General features: G+C 37.4%; 3 protein-coding genes across 3 annotated transcripts; all 3 read right to left on the reverse strand.

The window, feature by feature from the left end:
* Window positions 1-811: 811 nt before the first annotated feature.
* Window positions 812-15065, reverse strand: LOC141907172 (uncharacterized). Its single transcript, XM_074796745.1, has 27 exons — window positions 14919-15065; window positions 14379-14498; window positions 14189-14301; window positions 13886-13992; window positions 13588-13731; window positions 13265-13340; window positions 12883-13106; window positions 12437-12587; window positions 11294-12283; window positions 10726-10909; window positions 10125-10279; window positions 9590-9757; window positions 9323-9505; window positions 8006-9025; window positions 7460-7699; window positions 7020-7091; window positions 6757-6945; window positions 6088-6300; window positions 5923-5970; window positions 5730-5848; window positions 5301-5513; window positions 4775-4944; window positions 4513-4681; window positions 3704-3904; window positions 3066-3216; window positions 2565-2734; window positions 812-2487 (listed from the first exon to the last, which is right to left on the reverse strand). Exons 1-27 carry the CDS (start codon window positions 15001-15003, stop codon window positions 2430-2432), a joined length of 5733 nt encoding a protein of 1910 aa, XP_074652846.1. The 5' UTR covers window positions 15004-15065; the 3' UTR covers window positions 812-2429.
* A 1173-nt stretch (window positions 15066-16238) lies between these two features.
* On the reverse strand, window positions 16239-19306 carry LOC141907679 (uncharacterized). Its single transcript, XM_074797402.1, has 7 exons — window positions 19267-19306; window positions 18227-18446; window positions 17924-18035; window positions 17251-17365; window positions 17029-17172; window positions 16383-16495; window positions 16239-16310 (listed from the first exon to the last, which is right to left on the reverse strand). The coding sequence occupies exons 2-7, from the start codon at window positions 18433-18435 to the stop codon at window positions 16272-16274; spliced, it is 732 nt and encodes a 243-aa protein (XP_074653503.1). The 5' UTR covers window positions 18436-18446; window positions 19267-19306; the 3' UTR covers window positions 16239-16271.
* A 1817-nt stretch (window positions 19307-21123) lies between these two features.
* Window positions 21124-23276, reverse strand: LOC141907599 (uncharacterized). Its single transcript, XM_074797291.1, has 7 exons — window positions 23233-23276; window positions 22812-23031; window positions 22621-22732; window positions 22187-22307; window positions 21964-22104; window positions 21409-21521; window positions 21124-21278 (listed from the first exon to the last, which is right to left on the reverse strand). Exons 2-7 carry the CDS (start codon window positions 23018-23020, stop codon window positions 21240-21242), a joined length of 735 nt encoding a protein of 244 aa, XP_074653392.1. The 5' UTR covers window positions 23021-23031; window positions 23233-23276; the 3' UTR covers window positions 21124-21239.
* Between the last annotated feature and the right edge of the window lie 1076 nt (window positions 23277-24352).

Raw genomic sequence — 24352 nt, forward strand, 5'->3', positions numbered from 1 at the left:
GAGGGGGGCTCCTATTATCTAAACTCTTTATTATTTACACGTAGGGCTAGGGGCTTGTTACATTACTCGACGGAATTTCTTTCACAAATGATTCGCCTGCGATTGAATTCGAGAGACCAAGATTGATAAATTCGGTGCGAACACTGATCTAATGAGTCCAATTCTTTTCGCCGAATCTACTCGGTTGAGGTGAAACACAGCGGTTAAAATTTGACAATCGTCGATAAAAATCTGGCACATTAGGCTATAAGAATTGATTGCTTGTTTCTTATTTCCGTTGAGCTTAAACGTTGACCCGGCCGGCCGCCTATCTATACCCTGTACATTACTTGCTAACAATGACAGACCTGGAAGCTTTAGAAATAAACTGATTACACAACTTAATTGCAACGAGAGAAATCCCACAATAACGAAACCAAGATTGAGAAATTCTATATCAGAATGATTATATTTGAGGAGCGACGTTTCGGCTGACAACTGTTAGCCATCATCGGGCGTACTGAGAACAAAATCATATAACAGGATTGAAGAACAATTTTACGATCCGTGAGAAACATGATAGGCCGGGAAGACACACAATATCCGTGTATGATAACGAGAGATATCCCACAATAACGAAGCCAGGATTGAAAAATTCTATAAACGTAACCCAGCCGATTAAGGTATCATTTTTAGCCATATGCTTGGTGTATTGATTCGGCGAACATCGATTGGCCGCCCGAAATCCACTAAGACTGTTACAAGCCTTCATCTTCAGACGTGATACTAAATCCAAGACAAGGAAGTAAAACAACAGGCGGCTCCAGAATAAATAGTTTATTAGTCAAAAATGATTCTATCAACAAGCATTGAACAATCGTAAAACAATCGCCCCATCAGCGGCTCTAATTCTCCATATCAATCAATTTAACACTTGAATTAATTAATTAAAACAAAATGAACTGGGCCTAGTTTCACAAAAACAGATTTAATGTCTTCGTTTATTCAGTTTAACTAAAATGGATTTGGGAGTTAAACCTGTTTTGTGGAACTGGGCCCGACGTCGTTGTCGCCGTTATAAGTCACATGACATTCTATGAAGTCTATCACATATTATTCAGTTGGATTATCATTTATTTACAAACTTCATATTTACACATACATTAAAATAGCACCTTTTTACGAGTCGAAATAAAACAACATTAGAGAGAAAGAGGGATAAAATTCTATGAGTTATTTGCCTCGGATTTTAATGACAAAATCTACAGAAACCGTTATTACTTAAAAAATCATCAATCAAAGCTCAACATCCACTGATCTAGCGCGTGTTCGCTTGACGGCCAAAATGACGTCGTATTTCCTTAACCAATGCATAGAATCAATTTGAAACTGGGGCCAGTTTTCGCTGAGCAAAAAATGCGTCAATCTTCTCTCTTACGATGAATTTTTAAAAACTGGCAGTACTATTAAGGCACAGTAAAGGCTGGTTCTCGTGTGCGGTTTCTAACCGGGAGATTTTGCAACATATTTGTCCAGCTCGGAGGTCAGTCGCTAACTGGAAACAATCGCTTGTGAAATCCAGCCTGAAGGCAAAGTAATATGTAAGTGCATAGAGTCGTCGCTGAAAGGATCTGAACAAATGGAAATAATATATAAACCGCGAACATATCACATACATGTAGATGAATAACCGAATGATTCAACTTTCATAAACGCACGTAAACAGATAACTCTTCGGTTTAATCAGTTGCATGTTTACTCTATGAATGAAGCGGATGAATAGATGACTATTATCTGAACGATCCAGTAATCTCAAACACGCGGTCATGTTTATTCAACTAACAATAGCGAATTCAATTCAAATTTTCGTCTTCGAAATTAAATATTTACAGTTGCTTGTTAAAGCATAATGTCGTATATGTATAATGAATGGTACAGTAGACTCGTCCTCATTACTAGGTGACGGACAAATCAGTGACTTTCAACAACATCTACCGATATTTGGCCGAGTCTACTGCACGTAAAAGCACCTTGGATACATCATATTGATTCTTCTGTACAACTTACGGACATCTTACGGTTAAGATTAATGCACCGTATAAATCTAATAAATACCATAGTAACACTGCAGTTTAATTCCTTAGGTTATCTTGTAGTTTCAATAGCCTTTGTGCTCCTGCTGCCTACGCCCACCCTTCGGACAAATACACAAAACAATTCGTTCGGTCCCCATATTCTTGATGATGATCATCAGGGGTGGGTACAGACAGCAGGTTGCCTGAGGGGTGCAGGATACAGACAGCAGATTGCCTGAGGGATGCAGGATACAGACAGCAGATTGACAGTTGCCAAATTAAAATCCTTCAGATGATTCGAATTTCGAGGTTAGCATCATCTATTGCTTTGATGAGAAAGAAATAATGTACAACAGTTACATAAGCAAACTTTCATTAGCTGCTGTTCTGTTCTTTCACTTGTAACTTGTATGTCAGATTATTGGATGTAAACCTACAAAATAAAGGAAAATATTAAGACGACGGATGTAAGATTTCAGACTTTAAATGTAATCGCGAAGTTTTATTTACCTGGAGCTGGTATTGTTGAATAGTAGCGTGTATATACCGTGTTGCCTCGCGACTAGTTCACCTTGGACAGCTTGTTTGTGTGAATTACATTTACAAGTCGGGACTAAAACCTGTGCGTTTTGCGCTGATGTTGATTCATCTGATCGGTACGTGACGCTAAACGGAACGCTCTACCGATAAAAACAAACACAATTAACTAAATAACAGGGTCAATTCATCAAAGACTGTCTAAATATCACGGACCCGAGCCAGTAGCTTTTAAGGAGTTATTCACTGATAAACACTGTTTAACAGTAAACAACCTTTCAGAGAGTTAACACGGTGTCAAAACGTTGAAGACTGACCTTAAGTTGGATCGGCTAAAGAACCAAAATTAGCTTACACCAATCTAGCTGTTAGATTGGTTATAGAACCAATAAGACTGGTCTTAAAATCGAAGTTTTGACTATGCAACTGACCCTAGGTAAATGGTTATAAACGTGGCAGGGAATCGTATTTTACCTTTGGTTCAGTTTTGAATTGCCAGCACAGTTTTGTTCCGATATCTTTAATCAAGACGGTAACTGCATACATTTTTCCAGGTGATATGGTCACCGTACATTCAGTCGGTTCTGTAATCTCTAATGCTGTTTGTATACCATTAGTCTCAATACTGAAAATCCAGATTCGATTCATTCATGATTTTAAGTTAAGACTTTCAATGAAATAGTCGACTTTTGGCAGAGAGTTGAATAATCGATAAACCACAACAAAATCACAACAAAATTCATCCTTATATATTACAACACGATTGATCTCACCGAGTCACTTCGTATTCATCAGGTATAACAAAATATATATGAAATATATATATAATAGAAAATGTTCAGTAGGGCGTATAAGCCCACAGCAGAAATATACAACTATTTAGAATATGAAGATCTACACAGATTAATACTAGGTGTGACAGCATTTCAGAATATATAAGGCACCACTAGCGCAATAAATGTTTAGTTAAGGTTGGCATGATTTTATGAGTATGCCCTCAAATGATTGAGCATTCCTAATCACTATTTCTGGTCCAATATAGAACAGAACGACGGGTTGATTGTAATTAATATAACATTGTCTCCATAGAATGAGCGCTCACCAATACTGACCTATCACTACTTGAACTCGTCGCAGGATTATTACCAGACATCGACAGCGAACGAGCGATCTCCTCTTCGCTGATCAGATGAAACGCGTCGTCGTCGTCGTCGATACCATTGTTGCCGTCGTCCGTCGTAACACCGCTGATAATATCGTCGTCGGTGACAACTGCGTGAGACGTTAAATCATCGGTCGTCGAGTGGAAATCACTAGAATTAACAATGAGTTCGAAAAAAATAAACAACTATATCGGATAGATAGTGGATATCACCAGGGCCCAGTTTCACAAACAGGTTTAACTCTTAAATCGATTTAATTTCTTCGTTAATTCAGTTTATCTTAAATCGATTTAGGCCTTAATCCTTTTCGTGAAACTGGGCCCAGGGTCCCTACAGATCAGTCATTCCTGGATATAAGGATTTTTTTAAATATAGGGTATAAAATATATTTCAAGGAAGCGTCTGAATCCCTTTTATATCCAAATTTCAGTAGACTCCTCATCGGTACTGTTTGTCATGGTAACTCAGTTATTCAGTGGTTTTATAAGTGAATTTTTATCCTTGTCGCTACTAAACTCTGTTTCTAATTCAGAAGATACCTAATAGGTAACAAATAGATCCTGGTTCCAACTGTTACGATATACACATAGTCTAATGTACAACTACTTAAGTATCTAATTGCCTATTTCTGAGTTTGAAAAGAGTTTCTGACTTTTTGCTCAAATAAAAGGAGTTTCAAGCACCTTCAAAAGCACTTTCTGTTCATAAAGTTTTTAAGGAAACAAGGAGTCATGTTGACCCTGTGCTCCTGATTTTACCTGTTATTTGTGGCGGTTAGTTTCCCAGTTTTATATTCGTCGGTTGCGTTAGTAGGCACTGGCGAGTATGGAATGTCGGAAGTATCGGTAAAAATATCTGGCGAATCGGGAATATTCAAACCTAATGACGGAGGTGACGGATTCAGAGAACTACGACTTGTGTCTATATCTGAAAAATGATGATAATGTATGCAAAAATATGTTAATATATGCACAAAAATATGTTAATTTATTCATAAATGTAGTCAAATTCATCATTTACCGGTGTTATCGATGCTAGTATCATTAGAGATAACACTATTCCACGTTTCACGACGTAAGTTCGGTATTTGTACGCTCATTTCTTCATCCAGGTCGATATCGTTCGTTAGATTGCCTTCTTTTTCGACTTCGCGTTCGATGAAACATTTGTTACAAACTCGCGATTTTTTACTGACGAAACGAGAAAAAGAAGCTTTTAAAACTTCGAGCGATTCGATTGAAATCTTCGCGCATCTAATCATGATTGACCACACTCAAACGTGGTGAACGGGTAATAAGATAAAAACCCACTATCTACAGATTAAAAGAATTTAAAAAACAAGAATTTATTTATTCAATCTAAAATATATAGAATATACAACGTTTCGATCTCACCCTAGAGTCCCACACGTGACGATGATCTCTATGGTGAGATCGAAACATCGTGTATTCTATATATTTTAGATTGAATAAATAAATTCTTGTTTTTAAATTCTTTTAATCCGTAGATAGTGGGTTTCTATCTTATGATTGAGATGTATTCATACCTGCTATGAGTCGTAAGTATCCAGTTATTGCTGCAGTTGTGACAGAATATTCGACCGCACAAACGACAGTGATGTTTTCGCACCATGAATGAAAACTCAGCGCGACAACCGAGACAACATTCAGCGTCTAAATCTGCCATCCACGTTTCCGCCGCTTTAATCCTCTGTTGATATTCCAATTTATCCGTCTTCTTCCACAGCGAGTCTTTTTCTCTATAAAAGTAAACAGGAATCGGAAGCTTTTAAAACTAAACATCGTACGGGATTTTCATCGGTTTCAACCGATTTATCAACTTGAACTTGAACTTATATTCATTGCGCCGTGTATAACATTTATACATAGGATAAGACATGCAATAAATTTACAGGACAAAACATTAAAGAATGGCATTAAATAGAGAATACATAATACATAGTATCAACACTTACTTCATGAGTTTGATAAGTTTTTTCTTTAGTTCGACAGTATCGTTCACTAACATTGCCAATTCGTCTTCTTTCTTCTTCATCAAATCGTTAAAATGACTCGTTAAACTGACTATTTCATTCTGAAAAACATCAATCGCAAACCTGTCCAAACTATTTTAACTCTCAGATCGGGCGACCTCACTACGTTACGTACCTGTTGTTTTTTAGCAGTAGTCTTTTCCTCCTCATATAATTTCGTTGTCTGAAAAAGATGTAGATTTTTGGATGCATAAATCAAACATAATAACGACGTATGGTGACAATTATTGTGGCTGGAATGGTCAGTATTGTAACCAGTATTGTGGTCAGTTGAACCGACCTTTTTCAATGTTTCATTCAGCTGTTTGATGTTGTTTTCTCGTTCTAACGACTCAAGTTTCAATTCGTTGATCTCCTGCCATTGTTTCTCTTGTTCGATGTCGCGTTCGTCTTTGATTTCCTGCATTTCCAACTCGAGCGTTTCGATCAAAGTTTCCTGGTCGTTCATTTGATCGACCATTTTTGCCAGGTCGAATCCTTGAACGGCGAAACCCTGAAAAATCCAGGAGATTAATAGCAGCAGTAGACACAAAAACCGACGATCATTAATAATAATAATAATAAAAAGTTCTTTGAAAGCGCTTTTCCGCAGTATCCCACGCTCAAAGCGCTATCTCCTGGAAATACTGCAAAAACAGATATGTCTTTAGAGCGTTGCGAAAAGATCCTTCGTCAATTAGATCAACACAGATGTTTCTAACGTGTTGGCAGAATACTTCTAGCCATATTCAGAGTACTTATTTGAATGTTGCGTAATGTATATATCATATTCAGTTTAAACGCTCTGAAGATGATTACCTTCCCCATAGGATAGAACGACAACATACAGGTTTTGTTGTTCATCTTATGATTGAAGGTTTTACCCTCAGAACGAGAAGCTGGATCAAAGAATTGCTCGAGAAATATTGAAAACGAATAAAAAACTGGCTCAGATGAATAACTAACTAACCTTTAAAGCTGTTTCGTGATGTAATTTTTCAGCTTCTAATCGATACTGCATTTTAGCCCTGTCATCGTTAATCGTAGCCGTAAGTTGTTCTATTTCTTCTTCCGCCGAAGTCAGATTCTCGTCGGCGAGCGACAGCTCTTCTCGTAATTTCGCACATGTTTCGCAACGACTACACGGATCAGTCTCATCCTGTAATAAACATCAACGTTGAAGAGATCATTATCTCAGAGATCGAACGCGGCTCATTAATAACTCAAACTTACATGGTTCGCTTGTTGACCATTATCAGCAGCATCTGCCCAACTATCCTCATCACTTGATCTACGCTGTTCAACCTGCACAAAAATCAACACTAAATCATTCCTTCGGTACGTTCTGTGTGATGAGATGTTGTTAATGTATTCAGGGTTTTCAACCTTTATCGTTTAAGGAGAAACCTTCTTAACGAGTCATTTGGAGTGTTTTTGTTGTTGTAACATAGAATACGTCTTCAGTTTATTATACGTTAAGAATTTCAATAATCAATATTTCAGGGTTATATTTAGATCAGAGAATCCAAAATACCCTGATTTTCCCCAATCCTTGAATTTCCCTTGATTTTCAAGAACATCAGAATTCCCTAATTTTCCCTGATCTGTAAGAAAGAACCCTGTGAACTGAATTATTTCAATGATATTGATTGACTAATTGATCGATAGATTACCGGTTTAGATTCTGATTCACTCTTTTCGACCGATCCCGACTGATAATTCTCCGATTCGTGAATCACCAGCGGTAACGTCGATTCTTCGGCGACCTGGTTCTCCGACGATTCGCGTTCGATCTTCGCGATGTAGTCGGCGTTCATCTGCGCGAGACGTTCGACCTCGCGCTCGAGTTCTCGGTGATCCTCACGCAGTTCCTCGTATTCTCGTTGTACGTCCCTTAACGCGGCGCATTCAACCTTCAATGAATCAATGAATTTCTCAATCAGGGTTTCCAGTGGTAAGTCCAGGGTAAAAAGAAGTACTAAGAAGGACTTGTTCGGCAATTTTAACCCCAAAAGGAAGGACATTTTTGCTCGGAAAGAAGTAATTTCCAGTTTAATGAGGCCGATAAGGGAGCATTACGCAATGCCTTTGCCGGAATACTATAGTCATGTAGACCAGTCATACATTTCAGGGTAATTCCATAGCTCTTTCCTGTATATTCAATCTTACTGATAATTGAATTACCAGGTCAAAACGTAATTAGTAAAGTCAAAAAATACCTTCAATTCATCGATGTAACTGTAACAGTTTTTCAGTTTATTTTCGGCGACTGATTTCGATTTTTCGACGATTGTTAGCGTATCCTGGACGATGTCTAATTCTTCCTCTTTCTCGACCCAGCGTTGTTTATATTCGTCTCCGCTCGCTTTCAACAATTCTGTTTCGTCGCGTGATTCACGCAGTTGAGTTTTCATCGTTTCGAGTTCGGCGCCGATCAACTCTTTATCGCGAATCAGGTTTTCTAATTGCCGATTCATATCGTGGATATTCGAGTCGTTTTGAGCGCTAGATTCTTGAGAACCTTGTTGTAAAGTTTCCGTAGTAATCACAGCCTCGACTATCGTACTTTTCTCTGAATTGGTCGATTCAGTTTTTTCGACTGATTCTGCTTTATCTAGACGGACGGCGTCTTCACGAGATAACCGCGTAGAGCATCGATTACAAACCGAGTCGCCGATCAGCCGGTCGTAACTGGCTCTTTCACGCTCGAAATCCGACTTCAGAATTTCGATCTTCTCCTCGAACGCGACGACCAACGATTTCTCGAGTAAATCCTGATCTTGTTCGAGACTCTTTTTCTCTTCGATGATTGCCTCGATGCGGTTCCTCATTCGCACGTTCTCGTCGTTGATGTGCTCTTTCTCGGCGAGCAGACGCTCGTTGTCTTGTTGCAAACTCTCGAAGCTCGTCGACATCACCGTCACGCGATCTTCGAACGATCGGATCTGCGTTTCAAATCGGCGACTGCTTTCGTTCGCCGTCTCGACCAGGTCCTGTAGCAGCTTCATTTCATTGTTCAATCGTTTATTGGTGACGTCCATCAACGCGAGGCGTTTCTCGCGACCTCCAAGTTCGGTCTCGAGTTCGACCATCAACACGCGCAGTTTTTCGATTTGTTCGAGTTTTTCGTTGATTTCCGCGCGTAATCGATCCATATCTTTCTGTAAACACTGATTACTGTCCGTAAATCCATCAACCGTATCTTTTAACCCAGTCATAGTAGACTCCATATCATTCACCTGAATATAATCAACATCAAGACAGATTAGTTGAAGATTCGCATTTCATAATTTCTGTTCGTAACTCAGTATTCCTGAAGATGACTATTAGAATATTGTCGAAACATTAAATGAACTACTTGCTCAAGGAATCAGACTTAATATCATCTTTCCATTATTATTGTGGGATATAGCGTTTTATCAATGCTTATTTTACGTGACAGGGTTCATAACAATCTACAATCTCATTCAATTGTGTTTAATATTTGAGGGTTTCAAGGATGAACTGTGCAAGTAAACGATGAATTGAATGCTGACCTTTTCTTCTAATAGTTGAATTTCTAGATCTTTTTGTTTTATAGTATTCCGTAGCTCAACAGATTTATCCATTTCCTCGTCGACTAAAACCTGACGTAGTTCTAACTTACGAGACAAATCAGCCTCGGCCTGCTCCAGTTTACTGACCATCGTTTTCAGGTCGGCATTCTCCAATTGGCTCATCTACAACGACATGATAAGAATTCAAACATCAACCGAGGCACTGAGGGTCCTGATATTCTCTCGACGAGGAGGAGAAGTTTGTACCTGTAGTTCTGATTGTATAGTCTCGTAATCCTGCTCTATAGAATTCAAGCGGGTTTTTAATTCGATATTTTGCGCGTCCGAGTGTCGTAGTTTACTCGACTGTAGCTGACGATCTTTGACGATATTCTCTATTTTATCAGCTACCGTTTCACTTATATTCGCAAATTCCTGAATAAATACAAGAACAGTAAATCAACCAGTGATCCCTATATGCTGGAATTCTAAAGGGGCTGCATTTATTGTTAAGTGTATGACATTGTGGCTGCTGAAGTATGCTTTCAAGGCTTGTTTAAAGCAAATTTTGGTGTAACCTTCTATTTTTCATGTTAGCTTTAATATATTTCAAAGCAACTATCAGCATTGATAGAATATCGACATTCACTCAGCTAGGGGCAACAGATATTCTATAAGGAATGGCTGAGTTTTAGCTGGGTGGATGTAAAAATGAAATGGGTCTCTAAAATCTGTTGTGAAAACCACTGTATAGACGTGTATTACCACGAGATCAACAGCACATTTCTTTAATCATATTTACCGATATGGCTGCAGGTTTTATATCATTGCGATCTAGGGCTTCGAGAACAGTTTGTAACGCTTTCAATTTACTGCTGACGTCTTCATTTTCGTTCGTTAATGAATCTATTTTCACATTCAGCTGTTGAATTCGTACAGACTTCTCCTGAGATGAGGCTGAAATATTTAATGTGTAGTAAACTGTAGCCATTAATGAGCCAAATTCAAAGACTGAACAACTCCTTTCGAAGACCAGGGTCCCTACAACATGCCTGGATATACAGGGAAAAAATCTTTAATTAGGCATCCTAATAAGAAACCATTAATTCAGTGGTTTTAAAAGTAATTTTTATCCTTTACACTAACTGAACTCGGATTGATATTTGGTACCGCCTACACTTTACAAAAAAATCCTGTTTCCAACTGTACCAAATTAGGCATAGTCTGATGTACAACTTCTGAAGTACCTAATCGTCTATTTCTCAAAATCGAAGGAGTTTTAAGGGAGTTTCTGATGTTTCTGACATCCTCAAATTAAAGGAGTTTCAAGCACAGTTAAGAACATTTTCTGTTTAGGAACATCTTTAAGGAACTGAGGAGTTTAAGGAACCTGAATACCGTACCTTCTAATGTGGATAGTTTATGTTGTACTTGTACAACTTGTTTTTGTAAATGTTTCACGGATGAATTCGACTCTGTTTCATCATTGTCTCCGGTACAAACTAACTGCATCGTTTCAGCGAAACGTTTCTGATCTTCTTCCATCAATTTCACTCGACTTTGTAACATGTGACTCTCTCGTTCGATCTGCATTTAGAATCGTTTCAAATGTTTCAGTTAAAACACAACATATATCTGAATATCTGACTAAAAGACTAAGGAAACTGCTCATCACAGGGGCAGATTCAGGGTGACTTGCGAGACTTGTACCAGTCCACCAAATTACAAGTTATTTGTATAGCACAGTGAAACGAAGTTCAAAATGTGCTCCTCCAAATAAAAGGTTGAAATGAGCACAGAACAATTTGGTTTGGTTTTTATTAATGTTTAGAACTGAGTGAGTGACATATTTAACACATTACACGGAGAATCAACGTACTTATTGAATATTCCAAGGTCTAGAAGCAATCTGTGAAAATCTGGCTCTCTCGCCAAAATTGGGTAGGCGAAATTATAACATATTCACATTACCTGTATGTTCTTCTCTTCAAGATTTTTCATTTCACTGTGCTGTTTTTGATTGTCTATTTCCATGTTGCTGATGATGTCCTGTTGTTCTCTTCTTTCTAGTTCCATCTCTTGTAGTCGTTGATTGTAAAGATCTTTCTCTCTTTCGACCGAGTCTTCGCGATGTTGTAACTCGCGTCGTAACTGTTCGATTTCCGACTTGATTTCGACGTTCAACGCGACCGATTCTTTCAGCCGATGTTTCAGCTCCGATTCTTTCTCGGCCTTCAACGATTCGACGTTCTCGAGACTTTTGCACAATTCGAGAACTTCGTTTTTCAGTTTTTCGATAATGTCGTCTTTCTCGGCGAGGTTTTTCGCGCGATTCGTTAATTTCCGATTCAAATCGTGATTCTGCAGTTTTAGTTCGTCGACGGACACTAGAAACTCGCGTTGTTTTACATCGAATTCTCGATCGTTCTCCGCGAGCGAATTTTTCAAACGTAAAATCTCATTCTCAGCTACCTCCTGTGATTCTTTCAGTCGTTTACGATCGGATTCTAATTCAGCAGATTTTTTCCTATTTTCCGCGCTCTCATTCGCGATACTTCGCTTCTCTTCATCTGACCTCTCAACTCTCTCTCGCATGTCTTTAATCTCACTCTTAAGCCGCTCGTTCTCCTGATTGGAGGAGTTCAGTTGTTTTTCCGTATTCGTCAAATCGTCCGAGGTCTGTCTCAGTAAACTCACCGAATTCAGCTGCACGTTCGCGCCAGCTTCTTTATCGCTGACTAACTCCTCGATTCGTTTCATCAATTCGTTATTCTTACCGCTCGAAACCGACAACTTTTCTTCGACGTCCGCGAAAAGCCGAGATTTTTCCGCATTTTCGTTCTGCAGTTTACTGATTTCTTCATTCAGTAATTTGATTTCTAAACTTTGTTCGAGGTTTTCGCTCTTTAAAGCGTGAATATTCTGTTCCCACTGCTCCTCTTTTTGTTTCCATTTCATCTCCTGTAAATAAATAAGATGTTGCCCTTCGTTATTTGAATCAATAAGAAATAAAAAATCCTATTAAGAAAATCATATACATGCTTTTATACAATAAACAGCGTTTGTCAATCTGCTGCCCCTGAGTTGACGATGAATTCACTGAATTTAACTCACATTTTGCTGTATGTTTATATTTTGTTGTTGAAATTGACAATCGGATTGAGACAGTTTCTCCTCTAATTCACTGATTTTCGTTTTCCAATCGCTCTGTCGTAATTCCAACGATTCGAGCTTCACTTTCAAACTCACTTTCTCGTTTTCATTCCTAAAACAAACAACAATGAGAACTCTGCAGTTAATCAAAAATTAACCACTTGTGGCATGCGAGGATCCACCAGGTGCGAAAAGAGGTAGGACACAGTATTCAATCAAAATGTCCCCATTACTTTCTCAAATTCAATGAACAGGGAATGAAAATCATGCCATATACGAATCATGAAGATCAATCCGGGTATATCATCAGAGATATAATTTGTCTAATTTTTGATTAAGTTGTCCTGTTGTTACACAGATTTGTATAGCTGGAGGCGCCTCTCCCCTCGTGGGTTTCTAACTCTTACCCGATTTGTTGCGCAGTGTTTTGTTCATTCAGCAGTTGATTTTTGAGTTGCGATTCTTTCAGTTCGGTCGACAGTGCGTTCTTCTCATTCGTCAAATCTTGAACTTTTTCCTCCAATGCGGATATTTCTAATTCCCCGCGACTTATATCTAGCTGCAGCTGATTGTCGCATTCGTCTTCAAACGCCGGCAAAAGGCTCGTTGATTCTTTACGTGGAGTAAGATCCTTCGAATTGAGAAGATAATTGGTTTGACAACGATATGATTAAAATTCACAACAGACGTGCACAGATTTAAAAAGTTTGAAAAACCAAGAATCATTGAGATCATTGTTTGATTTGACGGTACTGTAATTATTTCTGACACCAGATATTTCTTACGAACCTGCAGACTAGCTAAACTGTTCATACTTGACGTTCGGCTGGGTGGGGACCACGCGTTTGAGGCACCAAATGTTTTTCTATGAAAAAATGAACATCAACAACACTTATTCGACTATAGGGAGTTATACGGATGAGGATTATCTGTAAAATCTAACTACATAATATTTCTTTTATACACTGTTATATGTAATGTATCAGATAATGTGTAAAAAGGGCAAAGGACAAGCCTCAGGGCTGTACTCCAGTGGACACCCATTGACCTAAGAAAGATGATTTACAAAAAGATGATGATGGCGATGACGATATAATCTAAACTATTTCTACCTTGCGAATGTTGGCCACGCGTTGTCAAGATCATATCCTCTTGGAGATAAATCAAATTGTACATCATTCAGGTCGTATAAAGCGTTGACCAGCGTCGACCACTGCCTTTTCATCATCCACATTGATTTTGACGTGAACCAAATGCTAAACAGGTAATAATGAAATACGAGACTTAATACGATTTCTGATTAACATGTACATATTTAGTCGGTCTTTCAGGATTTATGACATTTTAATAATAGTTCAGACTCGATACTGAACAATAAGGACCAGTATCGGGTAGGTTCTGATTCCTTACCTGGTAGTTCTAGGATCCATTACGCAATGTTGCAGTGTATCGGCCAGTCTATGATGCATAAGAGCGAACCTTATGAAAGCTCTACCTCTTCCTAGAGACGTTTTTAGCTGAAATCAAGAATAATAGTTAATATACAGGGATTGAAAGATTCTCCGTTATAATTGGATTCTAGAGGCTGATTGTTGACTTTGAAACCCGAACAACTGGCTCCATGTGTTTGTCTTGAGTTTGTTTAATCAGTCAAAAGTGAAAAGATCGTTGGTTTGAAGCTCCTGAAAGTTGCGTTAAAACCGTTTTTCTTACTTCGTTAATCGATTTCACAAATTTAATGCCATCATTGAGTCCTTTAGCGTTTTGCAAACAATCACAGAAATAATTCCAATAATCCTTGCGAGCTCCGAGGAAAGTTGTATGCACTGTGAATAAACATCACAATTATTTACATCGCAATCATTCAGCTACAATTTTCATATAATTCCGAGAATTTTTGTACCTTTTTGTTCGGACTGAAGCAAGAATTCGAGTTTAGCGCAGAATCTTTGTAAAGTCTGACTGTCATCGTTTATAGGAATCTGATTTTCCTGAAAGTCCTCATGTATTTCTCGAATGCATTCTAAAATATAGACATAATGACCTTACGTTGTTAGTTGGGTAGGGTCAGTATTACTTAGGCCTACAACAAACAATCATTCAGAAAATGCCTTAACCAAAATATCCCATAGTACTTATAGAATCAAACCCCCTGCCCTGATTAGTGATTTTCTGAGGCTGAGTTCTTTTTGGAAATTTTGAATTTTTGAAATTAATCATTAAATATTTAATATAGTAGGATTAAATGAATGCTTGTAGCCTAGAATGGTTCTGATAAGAGGGCTGACTAGGGTTTTTAACGTAGATAGTAAAGGTTAATGTCTATTTCAATTTGACTTGAGAGCACATCGGGTGGCCTCACACAGTCTTCATTCAGATTCATTACATTCATTCCTCTTCGTTCGGACTATGATTTTTATCTACAAAAAGTTAGTGTATCTACCAATTGTATCTTGTAGAATCTTCGATGGTTTAGCCTGAGTAGAGAGGAGTGGATTATCCATCGTAACCTGCGGCTGAGTAGCCATCACCAACGCCTGATTTAATGATTAGTATTCCTATTTCTTCAAAACAAACATTTTGGATTTCTCATGACTTCCGCGTTTGTATACCGCAGAAACATGGGCGCAGTAGACTCAGTGAAGCGCGTTGTGCATGCCATTCTAAAGCGCAAATTTTCGCTGGAACGAAAACAGAGACAGGAACAATAAGATAAAATCCCACTATTTACAGATTAAAAGAATTTAAAAACCAGAATTTATTTATTAAATCTAAAAAATCTAAAAGACACGACGTTTCGATCTCACCCTAGAGATCATCGTCTAGGGTGAGATCGAAACGTCGTGTCTTTTAAATATTTTAGATTTAATGAATAAATTCTGGTTTTTAAATTCTTTTAATCTGTATATAGTGGGATTTTATCTTATTATCCGTTCACCACGTTTGAGTGTGGTCATCGTTCTATAGAGACAGGAACGATAAAGCGAATCGCTGAAATTGTAGTCGAACTTATCCACATTCGTGCTTGTTGCTTAAGTCAATGGGGCTGCGGTTTATTACCATATAGGAATTTGTGCATCGTTTAAAGAGATTCGGGTGTTTTGTTATTCATTCATGTTTCTTCTCACAATACGCCACACATTTCCTCGGTTAATTGGTAAATTGATTCGGCGCTATTTTCATTTTTACTCCCAAATTCGCAAATAACTGCTAGATGATTACTCTTGCTTGATACATTTTTCTTGATTTGTATTTAAATATTAAAGATCTTTTATGCTACGTTGCTGTTTTCTTTCTCAGGGTTGGCTTCTTTATTGTCTTAGACACTTAAGTGACACGCTCATCTTTGAATAATGATATATGTGACGGTTGTTTGATTTCATCTCAGTCTTTGATCATTCTCTTCAGAGTGTAAAGAACCAATTCATGTGATTATTCCTGGATATGCAGTAGTTCAAATACGAATACAACTTGTGGAAAAAAACCTGTGGAACATGTTGATTCATACAATTTAAGTAGAAAAATGATATTGACAATAAAATTCAGAATGAAACATTTTTTTGCTGTTCTTTTGAGTTTGTGATTCGTACGATGTATGCTAACTTTCACCAACGATTTTGAACCTTTCACAAAAAATCTACATTCACAAGGAAATTAACAATGGAAAAATCAATTGTTTATTCAAACGAGGTTTACATGATGTACAGTCTTGTTACAAATTTGATGATTTAAAGATTTTCTAAGAGACTTTTGTCACTGTTTTTCCGACACTTGTTTCGATCTACAGTTCCATGCCTCACAGCAGTCCGTACATTCTCAATTTCGCGTTTAATTGCTGGAGAAAAATGAAATATTTACATGCATTTTGACTTATTAACAAGAACTCTATGAAGTTTAGTACACGTACCGCCATCGTGATATTCACTGGGGCTTCATGGCAGAATGGTTCAACGTCTTTCTGGTCTACGTCAAGTTTTTCGACGTCGAGGTAGATACTTGCTTTCTTGAATTTACCGCGAACTGAAAAAAATTCGTTCAATCATTTTATTGAACAGCAGTTGACGAGCGCAATATTCGATGAGTTTTAAGCACGTTCGTTACTAGAACAAGGCTGAATGCAAACCGAAAACAATTGCAAACGTTTTCAAAACTAAATCTTTAAGATGAGAGATCATTGGGGCCCAGTTTACCGAAAAGAGTGTCATAATTTCACAATGCTACCGGAATTCAGGGAAGTTTTAAGTCGTCTGTAAAATCGACCCCTGATTATATTGATATATGGTAGATGGTCGTTGTAAACAGCCAAAAAATAGATAAAGTAATCCCACGAATAGAATTTGATGCAATAGATTTCTATAATCTACTGTGCGAGTCAAACAGCCAAAATGATGTTATTTTGTTCAATTTCTATCACATACCATATTGTGGGAAATCCTTTTATTCGTCTTGTGGTTTCGTCTTTAATAGGTAAAGGTATTAAGTTACGTTTCTATAATTTACACGCGCGTTAAGAGTGATTATTTGAAAAATATTGTATATTCAGGTGTAATTACGGCTTGGGGGAGCGGATATCTCAACAGCAACTCGTTTCAATTCACACGTATCAGAGTTATATCTGAAATTTACTCCCACTAGATGACGATTATAACCATCATAGGTTGTGCTGCCGCCGACATTCGTCTTTCGTAAATCTTTTTCTATAAAGCAAAAGCACAATACCTATTCGAGATTGATCTATTTGAAAGGTTTTTTCATTTTCTCGAAGTCAGACTTACTCATTTCGCATCTGTATTTCATTTCAAATTCAGTTTCCCTTTTAATAGCGAAAAGTACTTCCCATGGCAATACGGAATTGACACATTTTCGCTCCGTCTTGGCGTTGATAGATCCCTTGAGAATAAAAGTTACGATATGAAATATCTGCTATTTCATAAAAATCCAAACAACAGAAGTCTTGGGCCGCAAATTCTATATAATTTATATAATTCTTATATAATCATATAAAGTATGTATTTGCAGGGCAGATCCTGAGAGGCATACTTTGACAGAAAAACAAAGAAATCAAATTGAATTTAAAAGGGCAAGTTCCGCACAGCGCGAGCGCCAAGCCAAACAGGAGTCAGGAGAATCAATAAATTCCAGTGTATTTCCATACAACCACTAGGTACTTGAGAGATTTTAAAGAATATACAATATGAATCTTGTGCTGCGGACTGCTGTTTCATTATTTGTGGGTGGAAAAATTGCCCTGAAAAAAGCCATCGTATTTTAAAAAGGGCACAGGCGTGGGGAGCGTGTGCTCATTATGCCCCTGTCTGGATCCGCCCTTGGTTTGTATAGCCAAGCACCAGATACGAGCGCAGAAAAACTGTTTCGGCATGCGAATTTGAGATCATTTCAATCTTTGATACTAAAGGTAACAAAGTCACATTTGAATATAGTTCTTACATTTTTTAAATTCACCAGTAAATCAAGAAGTTCAAACGTTCCAGTATGCCCAGGAATGTAGCTTGAAGACACGCTTATTCGAATTCGCTTTACAGCAAAATCAACGAACAATCTATTCATAAACAATGAATGGAAAATCAAAACGGGCAAAAAGACTATAAGTCCAACAATTTTAAACAATATGAGCCCGGTTCAACAGTTGTGAGTTAAGAGTTAATTCTCAGTTGAAGTTAGTTCATTTTCAATGTTTTAACTTTTGATTCGAATTGAACTCAGAACTGTGGAACTGGGTAATATACGTACTTTCCATGGAAATAGAAATTCTTCATTTGTGGGTGTGGTATACCGGTGATAGCAGCGAGGTATGAACCAGTGAATTTATGAGGGATACATCCGCATTCAGAGTTCTGTTTGGCAACTTCGACACTTCGTTTTATCAGCGTTTCGATGTCGAACGCCGCACACGACAGAGTCAAAAACAACACGGCAGCTAAATACTTCAACATCGTCATCAACTGATGATCTGAAAAATAATTCTGGAAAATATATGCGATAGGCCTATAATTGCAATTCAAAATGATAACTATAACTCTTTCTTTTCTATATGTCCAGCCTCATTATTCTGAACAACTTCTCCTTTTCTACTCCCTCTTTTTCTAAAACCTTCCTACATGTATTTGTTTTTGCTTTCCAAGTGTTGCGTGCAGGTCCTTCATTCCAACTGTTCACATATTGTGACGTTGTTTCACGTCACAATATTCCACCGACCCATGTATGGAGCATGCGTGCAGGTTCTTCATTCCACATGTCCTGGCGTTCACATATTGTGACGTTGTCTCACGTCACAACATTCCACCGACCCATGTATGGAGCATGCGTGCAGGTTCTTTATTCCACATGTCCTGGCGTTCACATATTGTGACGTTGTCTCACGTCACAACATTCCACCGAACCATGGAGCGCGTTCGTACCTACATACGTCACAATTATCTAAATATGAGTTTTGTATCAGCTAGAGCTCAAGGCCGCACCACATATAGGTTCCTCTACGTAGATACGTACGTTACAATCAAGCAAGTTTGTTTGCTTTAAACTTCAATATGTGACGACGCAGATCCATGTAGGTAGTCCGACAGCACACGGCCATGAACTCGAGCTATTGTTCATATTTTCCTACTGCCGATGAACTAATGCCCATTAGTTACGTATGAAATACATGTTCTGAAAACATCTTTTATAAAAGGTTTGCAAACATTACATTCTATACAGCCATTTATAACAACTAGATACATAAACTCAATATAAAGTCAAAAATATTGTATGAATTTAATACAGTTACTTACTTTCGCTCCTGGAAATAAAAGCCGAGACCCTCACGGTCTGTGTCTGTTCATATCTGTTTATACAGGCTACGTCGACCTTTGATGGGGAAAAATTATCGCTTTGCTAAATTATTCCTTAAACACCGTGTAGCCAATTTTGCGCGGGGAAAATTACCAAAATTACGAATTGCGGGGGTGCGACGATTTGATTAGATTGGTCAATTAGTCTGTGACTGCGGACATTGTTATTTGTTCGATAAATATCCAACTTCATATCACTGCTTATATCATTATCGCTTATTATATCAAAAAGTACATTTTTTTAATGATACGACACAGATACATAATACTGTGTGGTGGATACCTGAAGATAATTCAAGTAACGTCAAACACATAGCATATTAAAGGTATCGGTAGTTAGGAGCATTTCCACATAGATATATGATATACATCTCATACATCTATGTGTATAAACTTCGGTTCAATTGCCCATTTTCCAATCGAAAAACTTATGTTAAACAAGTGTTTATGGTTCGTAAGGAAAGCTGAAAAAATGTATGAGCTACTAATACTGGAGGTTAAGTGAATTAATTTTTCTTCATTCGGGCTTCCAGTAATTTCTCGCTATAGAAATTAGCATCAAGCCAGAAAATGCAGGGCAGATTGAGGTAATATGGTGATTGACATTCACCAGTCTCGAGAGACTATGGATATTGCGTTTGGTTCTGCGCGCAGCTACGAGAGTGACTGTCCCTACCACACTTTGAGCAGTCGAAACGCGTGTCGCTGTTCATAGTTTAGTGCTAATCAGCTACTGCTAGATGTATAAACTCAGGGTGAATCAGAATATCCGCATTGGAGGTAAAAGTTCAAGATTTGACGGATGAAAAGAAAGCATTGGCAACTGAACTGAAAGAATCGCGACTCAAAAATCAACTGCTGTATGAACAAAACACTGCACAACAAATCGGGTAAGAGTTAAAAACCTACCAGGGGAGAGGCGCCTCCAGCTAAACAAATCTGTGTAACAACAGGACAACTTCATCAAACATTTTAGAAATTATATCTCTGATGAAATCAGATTGATCGTCGTGATTCGTATGGCATGATCATTATTCCTGATTCACTCCTGAAATCATATATCGTGTCCTACGTACTTCCTATACGCAACTGGTGGATCTTCGCATGCCGCAGTCACAATCTGATTGTCAATTTCAACAATAAGATGAACATACAACAAAATGCGACCATCGTTTTAAGGGATTCTATTTTGTTCATGTACTGTGTTCTCACCCAGTTCAATCATAGATCGGTAGATTGGTATAAACGTAGTTCTGATATATTTTCGTTTTGAATTATATCTTCGCAAAGAGAGTGAGGGAGTGATGTCGAAAACAACCACGTTTGAAGTTCATCACTCGTAAAACATCTTTCTTCTAATGAATTAATTTCATCTGTAGTTTGTAGATCACCAGCAAATCGTGGAAAACAAATCCAAAACATGTATGTTTATTGTATAACCGGTAAATCTCTCGAATCAACAAATCTTCTAATTTAGATATTCAAGATTTGTCTTTATGATTACATGCGATTTTCTTCCTTGGAGGTTGGTATTTATTGACCTAGACACGTAGTGCTCATTCTCTGAGTGCTAGTTTGCAGGGTTGATATCTTTCTTTTTCATTCTCTTCCAGACGGATGTAGAGACTTTTAACGTTTGTGATGGGTCCTGGATATGCAGTGTCATTAATACGAATACAACTTATGATTCGTACAACGTTTTGAAAATTTTCACCAACGATTTGAAACCTTTTACAAAAAAACCATATTCACAAGGAACTTACTACCGCAAATTAACAATGAAAAAATCGATCATTTATTTATACTAGTTTTACACGTACACTCGTATTACAGATTTGATGGTTTACAGATTTTCTATGAGAATTTTTGTCACTGTTTTTCCGACATCTGTTTCGATCACACAGTTCCATGCTTCACTGAAGTCCATACATTTTGCCCATTGCGTTCAGTTGCTGCAGACAAAACGATAGATAAAAACCAACAATTAAAACAATATTTTAAAATTTCAGCACATATTTAGAAATATTTACATGCATTTTTACTTATTAATCAGATATCTATGAAGTATATAAGTATACGTACCGCCATCGTGATATGCACTGGGGCTTCATTGCAGAATGGTTCCACGTCTTTCTGGTCTACGTCAAGTTTTTCGACGTTGAGGATGAAACTTACTTTCTTGAATTTACGACGAGCTGAAAAAATGTGATCACTCATCAAAAAATATTCTAACTAAACTAAATAATTAAGATGAAAGATAATTGGGGCTCATTTAACAAGAATGAGTGTCATAATCTCACAATACTGATGGAATTTACGGTTTAATTTAATTTAGTTTTTAGCCGTCTGTAAAATCGAACCCTGATTATAGTCCGATAGCCGTTGTAAACGGCCAAAACATGTAGTTTTGTTTTAATAGACCATCAATTTCTATCACATTCAATTTTATTGTTGGAAATCCTTTTCAGTTTTTCGACTGAAACGAAAGTTTAACGCCAAATCGTTGTGGTTTCATCTTTTATAAACTTTTGAAATTATTTTTTATTCTATCATTGACACGCCGCTAAGAAATTTGTAAATAAATACAATCGTATAAGATGTATAAGTAACGATGTTATATGATATATAGGTAATTACCGCTTGGAGGAGCGGTCATATCAACAGCAACTTGTTTCAATTCACAAGTAGCAGAGTTATATCTGAAATTTACTCCCGTCGGATAGAAATAACCATAGTAGGTTGTGCTACCGCCGATTGTCTTTTCGCGCAAAGCATTTTCTAGAAAAGAAAAACAATATTAAAGCATTCGATTATGATCGATTTAAAAGAGTTTTTCATCGATTCAAAGTCATAAACTTACTCAATGCGCATCTTTCTTTTTCAGTAAAAGCGGCTTCTCTGCTCATCTTATGAAGTAATTCCGACGGCAATACGGCATTAATACATTTTCTCTTTAAAGCAGTCTTGGCGTTGATAGCTCCCTTGAGAATAAAAGAATTTCATATGAAATATTTGTCATTTTATAACAATCCAAGCACTAGCTAAAAGCTCAGAGAACTGTTACTTGAAGCATGCGAATTTAATTTGATGCTAAGGTGAATTGATGCATTTTTTCTTTAAAACTATCTTGCAGTTTATCGTTCCTTTATAATTGTAGAAAAGAATTGTATATAAATTATTTGTAGTTTCAACAGAATTAGAGCTCATAAAGATGTTTCGAGCATTCGAATTTGATATCATTTCTGTGATACTAAGGTATTATATCATATCTTATATCTTCATCAAAGGTCTTACGGTCTTTCCATTCCACAGTACATCAAGAATTTCAAGGGTTCCAGAATGTCCAGGAATATTGCTGGAAGCCATGCTTATTCGACCTTGTTTAGCAGCAAAATCGATGATCAACCTATTCATAAACAATAAATGGAAAATCAAAACGTGCAAAACGACTTTTAGTCCAATACTTTTTAACAATATGTACGTACTTTCCGTGGAAATTGAAATTCTTCAGTCGTGGATGCGGTATACCCGTAATAGCAGCGTGGTATGAGCCAGTGAATTTATGAGGTATACATCCGCATTCAGAGTTCCGTTTGGCGACTTCGACACTTCGTTTTATCAGCGTTTCGATGTCGAACGCCGCACACGACAGAGTCAAAAACAACACGGCAGCTAAATACTTCAACATCGTCATCAACTGATGATCTGAAAAATAATTCTGGAAAATATATGCGATAGGCTTATTACAATCCCCTTGAGGCAAAGTTGGTTACGTTTCAAATAAATCTTATAGAAATAGGTTTTATATACAGGTTAACAGAAACAACATTTCATGCAGCTATTTCATAAAAATGAGATAACTTCATTAAGTTAGAAAAAAGGTACGAATCTAATATAGTAACTTACTTTCGCTCCTGGAAGTAATAACTGAGTCTCACGGTCTGTGTCTGTTCACATCTGTTTATATACGTAGGCTCCGTCGACTGTTGATGGGGGCAAATTATCGTTTTGTTAAATTAGACCTTAAACACCGTGCAGCCAATTTCGCGTTGGGGGATAATAACTGGAGTCGCGGGCACGGCGATTTGATTAGATTGGTCAATTATTCTGTGGACCATGTTGTTTTGTGCGAAAAATATCCATGTTACTTTGTAACCGCATGGGCGATTGAGAGCTGAATATTATTTGTATTACGCAGATTATTGTAATTACTGCCAAACACACAAAACTAAATGCGTGTTTTCAGAAGCTGTAATTATAGATGATTGCTGAAGTTCATAGTTCAGCTTCGTATTTACTGATGTCCAATATTTCATACTGATTGCAAACAAAATACTTCAATCTATACAATTAGAATAACCACAATCTGACGTGTAGAATAGAGTACAAATTGTATAAACAGTAAATAAAAAAACACGTCGGCGTTTTCAATTTTTATCAGAGACAAATTGCGACTAGTACTGATATCAAATCCTGCTTTGGGATTTCACTTACCAAAAAGCAGGAACGGATCTCGGGAAATGAAAGGCGGGGCTAAAAGAAAAGGTAGGATGTTCCTTGGATAGAACAGCTATAACGAAGGCTGTCGTGAGTGGGGTTACATCATCAGGATTAGATTTTCTTTTCAAGAAGAAATACGTCTGAAAAGATGCGATTCTGAAGGACATAATCATCTGAAGATTACTACCCAAGAAATACATACAACCTTCAATGACAACACTCCATATAACATAAAATCTCACAATACATATTTTTATAGCCATCTCCGGGAAGATGACTATAACTATGTGACTCTAATGTGTTCGATCTATTATATTGCATAAATGACGTAATATTTAAACCTGATACTCGTACCAACAATTAAAACCATTTTCCGTAGAGACAAGTGTAGTAAAAATGAAAAAATAACACCCATATACTGAAATACACGCAAAGAAAACAGCGCCGAATCTCGGAATGACAATACACGCACTGCAGTTAAAGTGCCATAGGAAAAAAACTAGGCAAGATATCTTAAAATTTCAAA

Source organism: Tubulanus polymorphus, chromosome 6 (genome assembly GCF_964204645.1).
Source record: "Tubulanus polymorphus chromosome 6, tnTubPoly1.2, whole genome shotgun sequence".
In the NCBI taxonomy this organism is placed as follows: domain Eukaryota; kingdom Metazoa; phylum Nemertea; class Palaeonemertea; order Tubulaniformes; family Tubulanidae; genus Tubulanus; species Tubulanus polymorphus.